Source organism: Netta rufina, assembly GCF_964035555.1.
Source record: "Netta rufina genome assembly, chromosome: 4".
In the NCBI taxonomy this organism is placed as follows: domain Eukaryota; kingdom Metazoa; phylum Chordata; class Aves; order Anseriformes; family Anatidae; genus Netta; species Netta rufina.
The window spans coordinates 53521423-53538368 of NC_140127.1; the positions used below are offsets into that span (position 1 = coordinate 53521423).

General features: G+C 36.9%; 1 protein-coding gene across 2 annotated transcripts in view; it reads right to left on the reverse strand.

Annotated features, from left to right (window-relative positions):
- Positions 1 to 5829: 5829 nt before the first annotated feature.
- The window catches only part of FAM114A1 (family with sequence similarity 114 member A1), a gene marked incomplete at its 5' end in the record, with an annotated part of 31547 nt that continues 20430 nt past the window's right edge, over positions 5830 to 16946 (reverse strand). The window contains 6 exons of one of the 2 annotated variants that reach the window (XM_084285615.1): positions 5830 to 5959; positions 7461 to 7514; positions 10325 to 10397; positions 11697 to 11836; positions 13091 to 13261; positions 14357 to 14439. In XM_084285615.1, the coding sequence (XP_084141741.1) occupies positions 5858 to 5959; positions 7461 to 7514; positions 10325 to 10397; positions 11697 to 11836; positions 13091 to 13261; positions 14357 to 14439 (623 nt within the window). In that variant the 3' untranslated portion in view covers positions 5830 to 5857. Of the gene's footprint in view, positions 5960 to 7460; positions 7515 to 10324; positions 10398 to 11696; positions 11837 to 13090; positions 13262 to 14356; positions 14443 to 16946 lie in introns of both variants that reach the window. The other variant, XM_084285614.1, reaches the window with a different exon arrangement.

Consider the following 16946-nt stretch of genomic DNA (forward strand, 5'->3'; position numbering starts at 1 on the left):
ATTATTTTTTTTCATACCTTACTGTAAAACCACACCTTACAGATGGAAGCAAAATACCTATCTCAAACCACTGTAGAATTGCTAAGGCCATCTCAGCCAGTGTGTAAATGCTTCAGATGATGGCACTATCTATCACTCGTTCCCTTCAGTAATCCAGGGATCTCGGTAGCAGGGACAGCCCTGCTCCTTGTGACCCCGATTTAATTTCCTTCCTCCCGTAATTTAATTCTATTTCTCTTGTTGCTTGTAACTCCCCCTTTTCTTTTCCTTGGATGGCTGAACTGTAACTATAACCCCCAGTCATCCCCCAGCTTCCCAGGTATTTGGTCTCACTACCTTGGAAATTTGCATCTTCTGAGTTACCTCTGCAAAACACCAACAACAAGTAGAACCAAGAGGCTCTTACAAGCCTTTAATCTCTGTTGAGTAGAGCTTACCATGTCCTGCAAGCAAGATCCAAGCCACAGGGAAGCACGGCCTCTCAGCCTCTCATGGGGCAGCTCCTCCAGCACCAGCCTGGTGCCCCTCTGCTGAGCTCACCCCAGTTCACTGACATGTTTCTTGTACTGGGGAGTCCCAAGACAGATGCAGTGCTGGAGTCGTGGTCTCCTGCATGCCCAGGTGGATAATCGACTCTCTCATCCACCTGGCAGTGCTCCTTTTACTGCAGCTGAGGAGGCTGTCGGCCTGCTTTCTGCCCGGGCATGCTGCTGGCTCATGCCTGAATTGCTCCTCACCATGGCCCTGAGGTCCTTTGTAGCAGAGCTCTCCCTGGTCAGTCAGTCTCATAGTGATAAGACGGTTCCTTCACACCACTGATGAAGAAGCATGATGCTGGGATGTATGTATACAAGTCCCCTTCATTTCCCCTCCCTGTCAGCAAGGTCCTGCTGTTAAGTCTCCTTTTTACAAGGGTTTGTCTTCTCATTACTTTTTAACTCCTGCATTATTGTACTGTCGTGTAAGAAATATTCTTTCACTCCCTGGGTAAAATATCTGAAATGCAGAACAAATGGCAGGTGCTTGCTCCTGAGTCTGCTAGAGCAGACTCAAGAGTCTGTAAGAGAAGCCGTGAAAATGAGATTTAAGTGGGGAGACTTGTAAGTTCTTAGCAGGCCTGTGCTCAGAGACTGTTGGGTACAGGTAATAAAGGGAGAATGAGCTCTGCAGACCTAGTGTGATCAATTTTGCTGTCTCCTTTCCTCTCAGTTTTATCTCTTCGAATGTTCTTATCTTTGCCTCACTTTCTTCAACTTCACGCAGATTTGTCTTTTACTTCAGAAGTGCTGTTATTCCAGTTCTGCTGGAACTAATCAGATGTCATCTCTTGTTTATTTTGAACAATGCTGAAAATTTCTTTGAAAAAGTCTTTTCTTTAATCCAACCTTGAAAATTGTTCCTATTTCCAGAGAGTATGTTGTTGCTGTTTTTTTTTTATTCCTTTGAAAAATCATCTTGCCTCTCCTATCTGTTTAAGACAGCTCAACTCTTGACATTTTATTTTCTGTTTTCTTAATTCCAAAGCTGCACGCCATCACCAATGCACTTCTAGAAATACTGTCTGCTGTGAATGCTGGGGCAGGTATCCAAGCCTGGAAAATGCACAGGTTGCACAATAAAAGCAGCTGTTTGTGTCCTCATAGTCTCAGCAACAAAGGTTGACCCAAGCCAGAAAAAAAGGCCAGAGGGCTTTCCAGTCAGACTGCAGGAATCTCAAAGTAGGTCAGGCTGGCTGATGGTGTCACGTTAAGCCTTGCTCTGAGATGGTTTTTAAAAGAACTTGGGAAAGTCATTTTCCACTCTTTACACTCTTTTGAGTCGAACTGAAAGGACAGGGCTGTCATTCGAGATAGAAGTGGAACATCTCAAAGATAATCCTATGAGCAGGGTGACTGCTTGTATGCTAAAAACCACTACTGCGATTCAGAAAAAAAGGTGAAAATCTCTATTTGTCACTCAAAATGCTGTGGGGTTTCAGACTCATTGAAGTTGTTATGCATCCTAACTGGTGGGAGACACTGGAAACATCCTTAAAAAACACCTCATCTTGTGATGGCTGTAATTTTGTATTGTCTGCTTAGGGCACATCTTAGAGAAAGATCTTCATGGCTTCAATGGATGATCCAAGCAACATGAAAGAAACGGGAGAGACAGTTCTTTTGTGTAGCTGTCTGAGGCAGTGGATGCAGGAGTGTAGGAGCAAATCATAGGGAAGAGATGTTTACACATGAATAGACTACACCCTGAAACACAGCAAACAAATTACAGCTTGCTTTGTTTGGTAGCTTTAATATATAAATACAGTAAGTGACCTGTCTTATAGTTTACTTCGCTGGTGACGTATGATGGTGGATTATCTGTGAGTCTGTAGGTGTGCAGACACTGCTTTACATTTCACCTTGACACATTTCTCAACTTTCCATGCTCAAAAGCCTGCCTCAGCCAAAGCTCTCTTCTCCGCACACAAAGAGGTACTCAAAAGTGAGAAAAACGTTATGAAAAAGAGATCTGCTCGAGATTACAGGGAATTTCACAATTGAAGTTATTTTTTTAAGATAAGTACCTAAAACCTAGTAGTTTGACAAATGCCAGAGCACACTCAGTGCACTGACCTGGAAAAAGGTGTTGATGAAAGAAGGAACAGTCAGTCTCCCTTAAAAGTTTAAGGCTTGCATCTGTCTTTGCCAGACTCTCAATAAAATCACTCATTCCAAATGTAAATCACAAAATCAGAAAGACTTCACTGAGTGCATCCTCCCATCACATTATTCATAACATTATTTTTTAGCACACAGCCCTAGTTCAATATCTCAAATGATTTATTTGATTGATGGAAAAATACAAACCAGTGTAAACAAAATATTCTGGTTACATCTACACAGTACTTTTCTACTGAAATATTGTTTGCCTAAAACTGATTTAGATTTCGCATTCAGTTTTCCTGGGATAAATCTGAGATCAGATGGAGTATCCCTGTGCTCCCGTTTGTCCCTGTTTCTCTTCCTACACTGTATGGATGTGAATACTCAATTCTACACGTTATTTTTTTATAACTTCTTTTACTTTAAGGAAGGTACCTTACTCAATACATACATAATTTAAGCAAGACAGACCTCTCCTAAGGAATATGTCAGACAAGCAATCTTTGTCTTAAGAATGTCCCTCAATGATTTCAAACACAATCCCCTGAAGCTTCTAATACTGTATTGTTCAGCCTCTGCTAAAAAGCACCACTGTTAGTTATCACATTTTTTCTGACAGGTTTAACACTATATATTCTGCACCACATTTCAGAGAAAAAAAAATCCGTAAGAAAAAAGTTGCTAAAATCATATACGTCAGAAAACATGAACTTGGCATAGAAGCAATACAAAAGAGCTATTGCTATGTTCTTTGGATGATTCCCTGGGCAGTAATACCACACGTACAGGTACCTGATGGATGTAAAGCTCTATTCCAATGTGGGCAGAAAGGCTTCTTGACAACAAGTTATGATCAAATTAAAGCAAAAATAACTCCAACGTGTAATGATTGATAGTTGAAAGCACTAGACTTTCTTATCAGTCTTTGTTTGAAAAACAAACAAGGTTTGTTTTTCACATATATTATTCTGCTTGCCAGTGTAGAACGACAGAAAGAAAGCTTTAAACAAACAGGACTTTTTACAAGCCACTGAATGTTTAAACTGCTGTCCAGATCCACAGCTGAAAACTGCTCATGGCCAAGTGCATGGAGAAAGCACATACTCTTCTGAAATCCACACTAAGGAGTTCTTCTGGGCCAAGCGTATATAGAGGAATGACTCCTGGTCAAGTAGTACTCATGCATGTGCGCATCTCTTCCAGTAGCCAAAAAGGACTACTACAGAGAAGCACATTTATTTTCCAAGTGTAGAAGCACTGGGTAAGAAAAAAAAATGTTTCATTTGAAAATATGCTTTCAGAAATAAAGCCATTTCAGATGGAAGTGGCAAAGATATAATGGCTAGTGGGCTACCTTTCAGCTAGCGAGTCTGCCTGCCAGTTACAATTTTTAGTGTTTTTTTTTTTTTTTTTTTTTTTTTTTTTACCACGTTGTAGTACTGTTAGCTGTTCAATATGACATAAATACCAGTGAATGCCAAGCTTTCTTTGCCTTTTCAGCTGCCAGGGGGCTTGCTTATTTTGGTTCCCAGTACTTTTATTAAACATTCTGTGCAAGTGGATTTGAAGACTGTACCCTTTCTATTTGCCCAGAAAGAAATCTCTGATTTCTAAAATTACAGGGTGGAAGAAAATACATTTTGAATAACAAACTGTATTGCAGTGATAGTGAAAATTTCATCTTTAAATACCAAAAGATTGGAAAGTCACAGGGCATGTGACTGCAGAACAGGGATCACAACAGCATGTGACATAGACAGACCTTTCTGTCACTGCTTATGGACCCCCAGAAGTTACCATATGCAAAGCAGATACATGTTTTTTCATTTCTAGCAGACAGGAAAGTATTTCCTCATGTTCTATTCCATTATTTTTACAATGTATGAACTATGCTTCTATGATTAAACATATTCAGATGTCAGCTACAATTAAAAACATTTAAATGCAATTTGTGAGTGTATCAAGAGGAAAAAAAATACAAAAATAGCTGTGAGAAATGTATTAAACAATGAAAATCGAAAACAGGCTACATAAAATACTGGGAGGTTCTTCCTGTCTTCAAGATAAACTAGGCTAAACAGACTCTGAGATTCACAGCTCAGGATTTTAAGATAAGGGTATGGACAAATTATCACGGTTGTTAGTGTTATTCTGAAATGTCATTCCTGCTGCTCAGTTATATTTTGTCTAGCCACTGCCTCAGAGAAAAGGTGATTGTTCTGACATATGACCTCCCCACCCAAAGCAATTGTCTCTTCACGACTTCATTTTTTATGCCCAAAACTGTATTTCTGACTTGCTGGTGTTATTAACTCAATTTTATAAAAAGGTTCAAAATGTTTCAACACCAAGTTAAAACCCAAAGGGGAATTCTAGTTACACATCTGAGATGAGATTATTTTGGGGGTGTTTCATGAACAAACAAAAGAAGAGAAGTTTTCTGTTCCTTGCATATTTGAAAAATTGCTTTGCCTGCAATGTTGTTCAGCCAGTTGGAATTAAGAGATAGACATAAATGAATATGAAATTATGGGTCAGCAAATATAGAGCTTTACCCGTATCTAACTGGCTCAGACAATTTGTTTTCAGGATAACTCTGTATGCATAGCCTCCAGAATTTTAATTCAGCAAAGTTAATGCCTGTTACCGTACAACTCCTTTAACACAAAGTGTTATGTAAGTGGTACTGATTTTTACAAGGTTATTATTTACTGTTGTAAATAATATTTAATGACTGCAACACCGTGATAATTTGTTCTTATTGGCTAAAATTAAATACTGAAACCAACTTTTGAAATATACATTTTTAACTGGCAGTTAGGGAGCAAAGAATAAAAATGGTCATTTGGGCTGAAATGTTTAAAAAAGCTCTACATTCTAATTTGCTTCACCCTGTCTACAACTGAAAGGGTAAACATTTAGAAACTGTTTTTATGTCAATACTAACATCAACTAACTATTGATTCTGTTTAAATTAATGCAAAGGATATACTCTAACGGAAAAGAAATTACTTTTCTAAATACTTCTAAAGTCAAAAAGTCTGAAAGAGTATTAAAAAGTTGCTCAATATTGTATGTGCAAAACCGCGTTTAGTGTCTTCAGAGGACTCTAAGTAGCCAGAAGTCTTTCATACCATCTCTCCTATCTGCATACATTAAAGGGATTAGGTCTGTGGTTTATCTTAAGCCCAGTGGTCACAACTGCTGGGAAACTGTCACTCTTGTGCTTTCAGACAACTGGTCTTGATATGTGAAATTTGCAGAACTGGAAGCAATAGCTGGAAAGCATCCTGGATATAAGTAGTACTGTTGCAACCCTAACGGGGAGAGAAAACACATGGTTTATCAGTATAGCTATCATGCATTTCAGGAATTGCATTGTACTTTTTTAACAAACACAGCCTTTTTTAGATCTGCATCACGCTATATTAGCATATGTATTCACACAAGATTTTACAATCCATAGATAACAAAATGCATTACAAGAGTTTACAGAGAATAAGCATAGCCTACATAAAAATCTGATTTCCCTTCAGTTTGGAGTCTTGGAGAGTTTTGTTTGTAATGTGAGTAGAATAAAATGCCACTGTGTTCAGAAGTAGGTTTGACTCTTGTAATACAAATCAGCCAGGCTTCCCATCAAGAGAACTAATTTTGAATCTGGTGTAGGAGGAAGTGTCACTGAAATTAACAGTTTGAATTATTCTAAGAGTTTAAAAACATTGTACTATTTATGGAATTTCTAATACTCTGTGAACCTCGGCTGTACATATTTGTTTACAAATCATGAGGTTTAAGAATTACAAAATAGCTTATTCCACAATTATGGACATTCCCAGACATTGCAATTCCATACAAAGATGTGTCAGCTGCAACAGCAAATTTATGCCGTAACAAAAGGAACTGTACAGAAATCTTTACAGCTCTATTCAACTTTCCATTATTTTCCTTAAAGCTACTGTTAATCCAGTGAAAAAAAATGCTTATTTTAAACCTTTTCTTTATTTTTAAGGGATCATGGCTGCTAAATACATAATTACAATTTGTAGTCACTACTGTATGTATATGTCTATTTAAAGATGTGATCTCATCAGCTAAGTTAAAAGGATTAATGCTGCAGATAGTACACATTTAGTACACGTAGTACTTTATGAACATATTACTTCCTCTTGACCTCTTCTCTCCTCAGTAAAACTGAGGCACGTTTTGCTCATTGTGCTTTTCTGATGAAAAATAGATCGTGATGTTTAATAGAAGAAATCACTCATGAACATTTTGATGTTGATGCATGGTTGTCCATGTGCTGACCAAGCCAGCAGCTAGACTGTGAATCTTTGTTGAAATCTAAATGCCTGTGGACAGGAAACATCGTAGCATTCCCTCAACCCGAACTTTAAAGAAAAACATAGGCAGAAACTATCTGTGAGTAAGAAATACTTGTAGGATTTGAAATAGGTAACAGAGTAAGTAAGAATAGACTTAGCCCAGGCAACTTGTGCATAGATTAAAAAAGGTCTAAGCAGCACATTGTTAATTGCCTGTTGTGCTCTGACCAATGCAGCAGTAACACTTAGGAGCTGGCCAGTCTCACTTCAGTCACAGGTGGTAAGAATCCTCTCCAAATGCAGTATCACTGCTACAGTATTTGTGGGAGAGGCTGAACACAAAAAACAAGAGGTTTATGAACTGACACTGAGCAGCCAGAATGATATCGCCATTACTTTTTATAAAGTTCTTTCTTCAGACATAAATGTGACCATTTCATTTCAAACTCATCTTCCTACAGTATTTCCTAATGTGGAAAAGGTGAAGGCTTACCTCTAACAGCACGCTGTTGATGAGGGGATTGAGAACTTCTGCCTTCATACTGCTCTGTAAACCGGAAAATAGAATGAAATGCCAGGACAAAAGAGACATTTAACAGAAATGTATTGGCATCTGAGCAGTGGTTTTATGAATTCTAGACAGGCCTTGTTTCACCTTGGTTCTTATTCAAGCTGTTTATCACAGTATTCCTGATAACTGCGTCCACATTTCATACACACTTCAGTAGACCCCATGTATTTCTATCACCGAGTACAATGAACTAAGGCAGACCCAGGGTTTTACTTTTTCATTAATTCATGTACCACACAGTTTCAAGTGGCTTGGTTTTTTATGGATATGAAATTGATGTGATTACATTGTCTGCCCATTTGTCTGCCTGTGCCCTTTTCAACCCCCTCAAAGTTTTTTAACCCCTGGTTGATTTCCAAGGAAGCAAGGAGAAATACACATTGGAAAGATAATTATGTTCTTAGAAGTTTAAGGAAAAGGCAGATGTAAAAGGCCCAGATTAGTTCCCCTTCAGAAGGAAAAACACGTGAAACAGATCTTCAACTAGAGGCAGTGTATATTGAGCTAGACAACACAGGCTGATCAGTGAATCTATGTGCAACTAGCTCAGCAAGCACAGCATTTTTCTCAACCACCAGACAGGAATAAAAATGGGTACAATGGGTAGTGATGTTACTAGAGGCTACAGAAATCAAAGCCCTGGAAAACAGATTCATCAACTCTTCTGCTTTTTAAAATGGCAAATTTTATTTTTTTTTCTACTCACTATTCTTTGTATTGTGTTTTTCAGAACAATATTAACCTCAAGCGAGTTGTTTTCTTCTAATACTCAATGGTGGACTTCTTCAGAACAAAGGGAATACAATACCCATTAATTTAACTGAAGGATGTTCCCTTAGAGCATTGTAGCTTTCACATTACAGATTTAAAGAAACACGATACATCCGGATCTTAGCTCAGAGATGGCAGAACAAAGTGAAGATGGTTAGAAAAAAAAAGTGCAGTTTTCCTGTTAGTTACTAGAAAACTCATTACAGAATGTTTTGTTCATTGTCAATAAAGTCCAGAAACAGACAGAGAGCAGTATCAAATACTATGGACTGTATACATAGTAAGTTTAAGTTTGAAAGAACTCTTGCATAGCTAGCAAAACTGCTATTTCTTACTTCTGCATTACTGCTCACTCTTAGAAACACTGACAATGTTATAGACTATGGGCAGAGCCAGCATTCTAACTAACACCTGAATTACACGGATATAGCTAATAGCTGCAGCAATGTGTTTTAAAAAACACTCTTTTCTGTTCTACACTATTTCTGTTTTACACGAGTCAATGCACTTTGCAAGATACTGGAATATGTTTGTGAAACCAAGTGCTGCTGGCAGCTTAAGGTGGAAACTGAACCAGTGGGACATGCAGGAAGAAGCAGCTTTGTGAAGACTTGTGTGTGATTAGTGCTCCTTGCTAACCTGCCTGATCACGATGAGCAGAAGTCCCACATCTTCTTCCAGAAGCTAACAGGGATAGGACAGCACATAAAAGACCACCAGGCAGCCCAACTCAAACTTTCTTCTAGAGAATATATTTGCACTGAGAACAGTATTTATGCTCAGTTTCTACACACAAATGTTCACAAGAGCAGTCTGGTCCTAAAATCTGAGCACAGAGTTTATAAGACCAAAACCTAGTGCGATGCTTATGAAAGCTTTAGTTTTCATTTTCCTGAGTTGTGCCAGCTTAATATTTCATGTGCAATTTACTTTTATGTGTCTGTGCATGTATTTATTGCAAGTGTCACATAAAAATATGCTAAAACACAATCCCAAATTGCAAAATAAGCAGATTCTTTCAGAGTAATGGGAAAAAATGTAAATTATTCAGAATAAAAGCAATCCAATAAGGCATCTTCTCTACAAATAACTCTGAAAAAAACTTCTTCAGAGATGTGTTGGAAGAGCTCATGGGAGAACTGAAGAAATTTCCTTTGATGTATATTCACCCTCTACTGGAGTAATCAGGAGAGCCAGAACTCTTTTCTGACATTATGAATAATTTCAGCAACAGCACAATTTTTGCCTCTGGATCCTGCCAGAATATTCAGATGTCAGTCATTTTTGAAACTCCTTCTGCACTACAGGCCCTGAAAAGGCCTTCACTGCTCACCTACATAGTATCTCCCCATTTGTCTTCAGATTAATGTCCTCAGGCTAGTAAAAGGAAAGGGAATAGGAATGGGAAATAAATCACATTTCTGGCAAAGATGTTCACAGATAAGTGGATGTTCCCAAATGGCCCATCTTGGGATATAAATCAGTGTGTGTTTTTTTTTTTTTTTTAAGAAAGAAGACCAAAGAGATTTTCTAATCTCTTAAACCTTTTGCAAAAACAATGGCCCTGGGCCAGGAAATTTAGCAAAGGCTAAGAAGACAGCTCACGAAACCATCTTAAGGTGCTGGAAGTATTATCCATTAGTGACTTTTTCACAAATGCATTCAAAAGGGATAGGCTAAGTAGAATAAAATGTCATCAATTGGTGGGACTTCAAATGTGGGGCCCTTTCAATAAGAGTAAATGAATGCTGAGAGGTGATGAGGAAAAATGGGAGAACGGTGTCTAGAAAGACAAATTTCAGAAGGCTGGGGACACACTGCAGTCTATCTATGCAGACTTTCTCTACAGCACGGAATCTGCTGTGAGAATGCTCTGTGTTCATGATCTGAAGGAAGAAATGCCCTTTTTGCTGGTATCTCATATAAAGCCACAGGATTTGGATAGTAATTTCTGTTTTAAGAAGTGAACTATGTTAATAAAAGCCCAAATGGTACAGAAAATGCTGTTATCTTACCCCAGCTGCTGTTAAAGAATCAGAAAACTTCTTCGATAAAGATGAAACTTCATTGCACATGGCACTTGTAACACTGGTTTAAAAAAAGAGAGACAAATACAAAATTACATCCTTGTCCAGGCAGTGGATAAAAAGTCAGGCACCAACTTCACCTCAGAAGCCAACAATGTTCTTAAGGCAATTTTGATTCTAGTAATATTAAAAATATCTTGGCGTAAATTTTACTCATGGTAAAAGTTTTATATTCCCCCATGGAAAAATGTCCTGACTACACTACAGGACGATGTCATGTTGACCCAAACACTAGTGGTTTGTTGATGTTGTTGTTGTTTTTCATGACTTTTTTTTTTATTCTAAACCTTTACTTTAATTATTACTTTGCTGATAATTGCAACACAGTTCCTAGAAATGCTGTTGGAAAAAAATCAAACTTTAATGAGAATAGCGAGAAGTTTCTTATCTGAGCACAGAAAACATCTATTCTGTACCAAAAGAGGAAGTATCCTTGTGGTTACAGCACAAGAGAACAAGGAGATCTAGTTCTATTTCTAGGTCTTTCACTGTTTTGCTAGATATTCACAAGTGAATTGTATTGAACCTCATCCTGCAAGGTGCATCAGACTTTTGCTCTAATTCTGCAAAACACTCATTCAAGTACTTTGCTTCGGACTGAAGTGTTTCCATGGACTTTGCAAGGGTTAATGCCATTCTTAAAGATAAACATTTGCTTACATGCTTTACTTACTTAGGACTCAATTTCTTACAACATCTTATGGTGAAATCTTTATGAGGTAAGCAAAACCCACTGAAACCAGTAAAATTGCTTACTACAGAGAGCTTTAGATCTGAATTCTGAGTCTCACTGGGTAAACCGGCTTCTTAAATTTATGTATGTTATGTTGTGTATTACTACAAAGTTACTGACAAGAGTGGTCTTACTGTTTAGAACCACAGATTGATTTTTGTTTATTTTTGGCAGATAAGCACCAGATAATGAAACTCTACTGGCAGATAATAAGGCTGCATTATGCACTCTAAAGGCAAATTCTGTATATGCTAGTACAATATATTTTCCAGAGGTGACAGGAAACACATCCCAAATGAGCATATACATTCACTTGCTAGGAAAGCAACAACTTTTAGCATTTGAACAGGTCAAAACAGGTTTTTGTAAACATGCTAGCCATGTCAAAAAGTTATAGGTAGCCTACCTGACTTGATTATATGAGAAAATACAGCACCAGGACCCCTAAAGACAATGTTGTTTGCTCACTCATGAACTTACTGTGACTTCACATGCCAAAAACACAACAGAACTTCCTGAGTTTCAAGCAAATGTCAAATGTTCATATATGAAATATATAACACTCACTTTGTCAGTACTTTTGCTTGATCTTGAGCTGTTTTTTCTACTTCCTGTCCATGTAGAATTAATTCTGCTACTTTATGAAGCTGTTCAATACAACGAGCCGTTACCTCAGCCAGACTTTCAATGGACAGCATGTAGATTTCCTTAAATTAAATTAATAACAGGGAACAATATCATCAATATTAACAGCATGCATAAATGTACATATATATATATATAAATATAAACTAATTTGTAAAACAGAATTCTCCCCGCACCGCCCTCAAACAGAAATATGGACCACATGCACCATAAAGTTATCCTCACAAATGATACTGGAAAATGAAATACCCACTGGTAATAAAATACAGATGTTACGCTGAGCCTGGAAAATTAATAAGAAAAAATCTACTATTTATTTGTATGGGAGCTTTGTCAGACCCTCAGATTTTTGAAAATAGAGCTTTTAAGTCTATTCCTAACAAAGATCCCTTAACTGTAGAGTAAGTCATAATTGCTTCCATATGGAGCCAAAAGCACTGAGTCATTCCTCAGATGAATTTCCAGATTAGAAGTGGATAAATCTCCCAATAAAAAAAAGTGTTTTTTATCAGATATGATAAAAAATTCTACCTAGCACTTTGGCAACACAACTTTCACAAGCTGGTGCCAGTTGGAAATTTACTATCACGTAAAAATCTTTAATATATAAAATGTAACTCCATTTCCTTATTTGGACTTTTTTTGTGCGTAAGGAAACATGGCAGGTAATTAAAATTAATTCAGAAAAACTTGACAAAGATCCAAACCACATTTAATATTGCTGTAATTTCACATAAAATATTCAATGACAATTAACCGTATCAATAGGAGGGGTTGTCTAAATGGACAAAATACATTTAGCCTTCAGTGTTATCTTCCATCAAGAGAATTAATACTTGTGAATTGCCAAAGTAGTATTTGTTTTGTCTGTTTGTGAGCTGAACTATTCAAGAGTTTAAATAAAGTTGCAGAAATTTTCCCATGTATTGTCATCGGGAGAAAGAGATGCTAAGGAATGTTGACATATGACCTTCGAAGTCCTAAAGATATTACACCACAGAATCCATCAGTTCACTGTATGTTGTGTATAAACATGTGTACACACAAAAATGTAGATGGGGAAAAAAAAGGGATAAGCAGAGTTCCTGATGTTTTGATATTTACTCACAGGAAAAGACTAACTAAAAATATTTATGGAAGTTAATTTCCTATTGGGTTTACATTGAGTAGTTTTATATTAATTTTTCTCAATAACTCCATGAGTTTAACAAATAAGCACAACATATAACACCAACACATGAAGATAAAGAAGTAATATTATCTAACAATGTAGGAAAATTTGCTTAATTAAACTTATCCTCCAAAAGGTATTTTACCTCCACAGTTTTGTTCTTATGTACTTCTGCTTTATCATTGTCAATTTTATCTTCTCCTTTTTCAGTCTTTTCTTCATCAGGTTCTCCAGGTTTTTCGTTTATCTTCTCTTCTATTTCTACTGAGGTGGAAAAACTGGCTTCATCCAGCCACTCGTGAGCTTTTTTCCTAGCCTGCCAAACAAAAAACCCAACCCCGAAGTACAGTTCAAATGGGGAATATAAAATGATATTCCAAAATGTTAATTAATAGTACATTTAATTACTTGCTTTTTTTTTCATTCAGAAGTTTTAAATATATCATGCCTTTGGGTGGCATTTAGTTAAGTGTATATTAAAGAAACTGTAGGGAGAGGTATTTCTGACTCCATAAAGAGGGATCAACCAGGGATAAGTCCTGTCCAGGTATGACGTTCTTCAACTAATATACCAAGTTGTTAATACCAAAGTTACAAGGATTTCAGCTGTATGAGGTAGCACTCAAAGGAATGTACATGGAAATAACTTTCCCAAATTAAAAATTAAAAGGGTGGTATACTGGAAAGCAAAAAATATTGGAGAGGTAAGAAAGTTGTCTTAAATGTTTAAAGGAAAACTAATTAGAAAATCACTGTATTTTCACCTGCCTTCCCAGGCAAGAAAGTAGATTAAAGTGGAAAAACCTTTAAATTGTGTACAGCTTCAGAGACATGGTTATGGTTAGTAGGAAATTTATTGTTTCTCTTTTTTAATGTAAAGTTGAATTAAAACATGCTAAAACCTAAGCCTAATCTGGTTATCTGTAGTCTATCTATGCTAGGGAGATAAATATTCATCTGAGCCAAAGATCAACAGGTTAATCACCTTTAAGAGTGCCTGATAATAAAATAAAAATGTGACTAGCAATGTTTTTGCCATCTAACTTTTAAATGATTAAAGCTAGATGAGATAAATTCAAGTCCTCCCTTCTGGCTGAAAAGATCTGGAGAAGTCCCTTGGAAATACGATGCACAAGAAAAAGTAATTCAGAACATGAATGCTGTCACTATTCTTAACACGTAAGACCAGATCTGCTGAGCTCTGTTCTGCTGAGACACCCCGGTTCAAGACTTTCTAATATGGCCAAGTGTAGTAGCTAGACACTGCAACTGGATTGCCTTCCTAATTTCAGCTCTCCTATGACAACTTCTCTATATTTATCCTTTTAGTCCCACCCTCCTGTACTGTGTTTTCTGAACCGTCTGATCTGAGCTAGCTTCTGCTCTGTGTCAGACCAGAACAGGCACTAACCTTGTTGAGTTTGTCAGGAGTAGCAGCCACGTGTAATTCAAATAGCAGCTCAGTAAGCATGCTCACAAACTCTTCTCCCATGTCTGCTGCAAGAGAAAACACAACATTTTTGTTAGGGTGCTAGCGCTACAGAACTCTACACAATCAAATACATCTAGTCACATAGCTTCCAAACCACTCCAGCACTTGAAAACCAGTGATGGTGAAGTAAAAGAGGGGGAGATGTATGCTCAGAGAAGAGAAGAGTAAAGGCAGTATAGATAACTATACAACTAAATGTCCTAGCTTGACACTTTGACCATTCTTTCCACTTCATTCTGAACTCCACTAAGTTTCACTGAGACAAAAAGGTGAGAAGTTGCATGATCCCTAGTTATCTGACAAAAATACATGACTACTAAATAACCAAAGAAGAGATACTAACCTCTAAATAACCTAATGACCACTAAATAACCAAAGAAGAGATACTAACCTCTTCTTTCATGACAAAGAATAAAAACTGCAGCAGAGCCAGATCCTCATATAATTTCAGAGGAAACACGTTCTCTATTGTTCTGTCTGCAAACCACATCTAAGAAGCATGTATTCTTTTGATTTGAAGATTGAACTTTGCTTAAATAAAGAATGTTTTCTGTTCTGTTTGGAGTAATGAGCCTTAAATCTGCGCTTTTATTACACAAGGTCAAGGTAAATACCACTAGTATTTGATCTTCACCTTCATTATATACATTCCTTTGAGTATCTGCAGATGCCATATTCTAACATGCTCTAAGCTCCTAAAAGTTTCTAATCTGGTTGTTCTGTTCATCTGCATTGAATTAGTTTGGAATCTTCATTAACATTTCCTGATGGAATATGCAAAATCCATTTTTTTTTTAGCTTGCTGATGCTAAAAAGTTAAAGTCCCCATACTGAGCCGAATAAAAGTTTCAAAAATGAATTTCATGTCTTGCTATGTTCTCACTTTGTGTCTTGGATACACTGAATTCACTTGTTCTTAAGACAATGCCAAACTGTTTTTTTAAACTACAGCACACTGAAAACTGTTAGGCAGTTCACTGGATCACTGCAGTGTTAGCAAAATTGTTGATAAATGGCATATTCAATTCAATGCTCAGTTTGGTTACTTTCTCCCTTAACCTCATGTGCTTGCACACAAAATCTTTGATGTTAATGGCTTTCAAAATGTAGGAAAAGCTATTTTTTTTCTGGTATCCTCCTCTCAGTATTTCATAATCAACTGAAAGGAAAAGAAGCTGCACTGAAAATTACATGAAAGAATTGCACAATCAAAGCAAGAGAAAAACACCAGAGAGAAGGCTATGCATTTGGCTTTCTCCTACTTGCATCAGAAAATAGCCTTTCTCTTTCTTTTCATACTGATTTTCCACATATAGGACTGAGCCTAGCAAAGAGACACAAAAACCTCCAACCCCAGTTTCAAAGTTGTCAAAAACAAAGCCTAGCCCCAAACCTTTCCCAAAGCAGTCCTCCAAAGACAACTGCAGTAATATCACCTTGCACAGGACTGAAAGTGTTTACTGTAGAAATGGAAAGCAGCACTAACACCTCTGAACGACATCCTGGGAGCCTAAGGTAAGAATGGAATCTGAGAGTTTACATAAAACAAGCAGCCACCCTTTTCAAATATTTGAATGTAAAGTATTGGTTTTCCTGTCAGCTAGTCTCTTGTTCTGCTCAGTATTGTATATTTATTTATATTGTATATTTATTTATATTGTATTTATATTGTATTTATATTGTATTTATATTGTATTTATATATTTATATTGTATATTTATTGTATATTGCATTGACAAATGTCACCACATAAATAACATGACCTTGATCAAAAGAAACTGGCACCAAATTAGACAACAGGTGGTGATTAACTTCTTTGTTAAATTTTATCTATCCAGTGAACAGTATTTACATCTTCAAACACCATTAATCTCTGGCTTCTGTAAGGGGATGGCTTCATCATACAAAGAAAAAAAAAACATGCACGTTTTATCAACATAAGAAGCACAAATTAAAATCCTATGGAAGGTGAGTTCATTATAGCTATAAACTAGTTAGCAAGCAGGATTAAAACTCAAAATTCTTCCATAGGCTTTAACATAGCCTGCTACCTCTTGCTAGATGAGCCAGCTGAAGTGAAATTATACACTCCTATAATAAAAATATGCCATTAAAAGAACATATGGCTTGCTGGCTTGACTTTGTAAGTATAAAACTTATGAATGTACTTAACAGGACCTTAGTTAGCCTGGGCTAAGAACATAACCTAGAATGAAGCCTTCTCTTTAGAACAAGACATGAGCTGCACTTAACCCTGATCAGCCAACCTGTTGTTAAACTGTACTGTCTTTCATCGGTGCTGGATGCCAAATTATATTTAAAATTTCCCCTAACATTAAACACATTTTCTTAGTGTAAATTAAAAGATTGAGTGTGCTCCCTGAAGGATACATATTGACGCACTCCAAAAAGCTAAACTGAATTGTAAAATATGACCAGAACATGAAGTGCAGTCAATAGAGCGTCACTGGAACATAACCTGAATTATGTAAAGGCTGGAAAAGTCCGA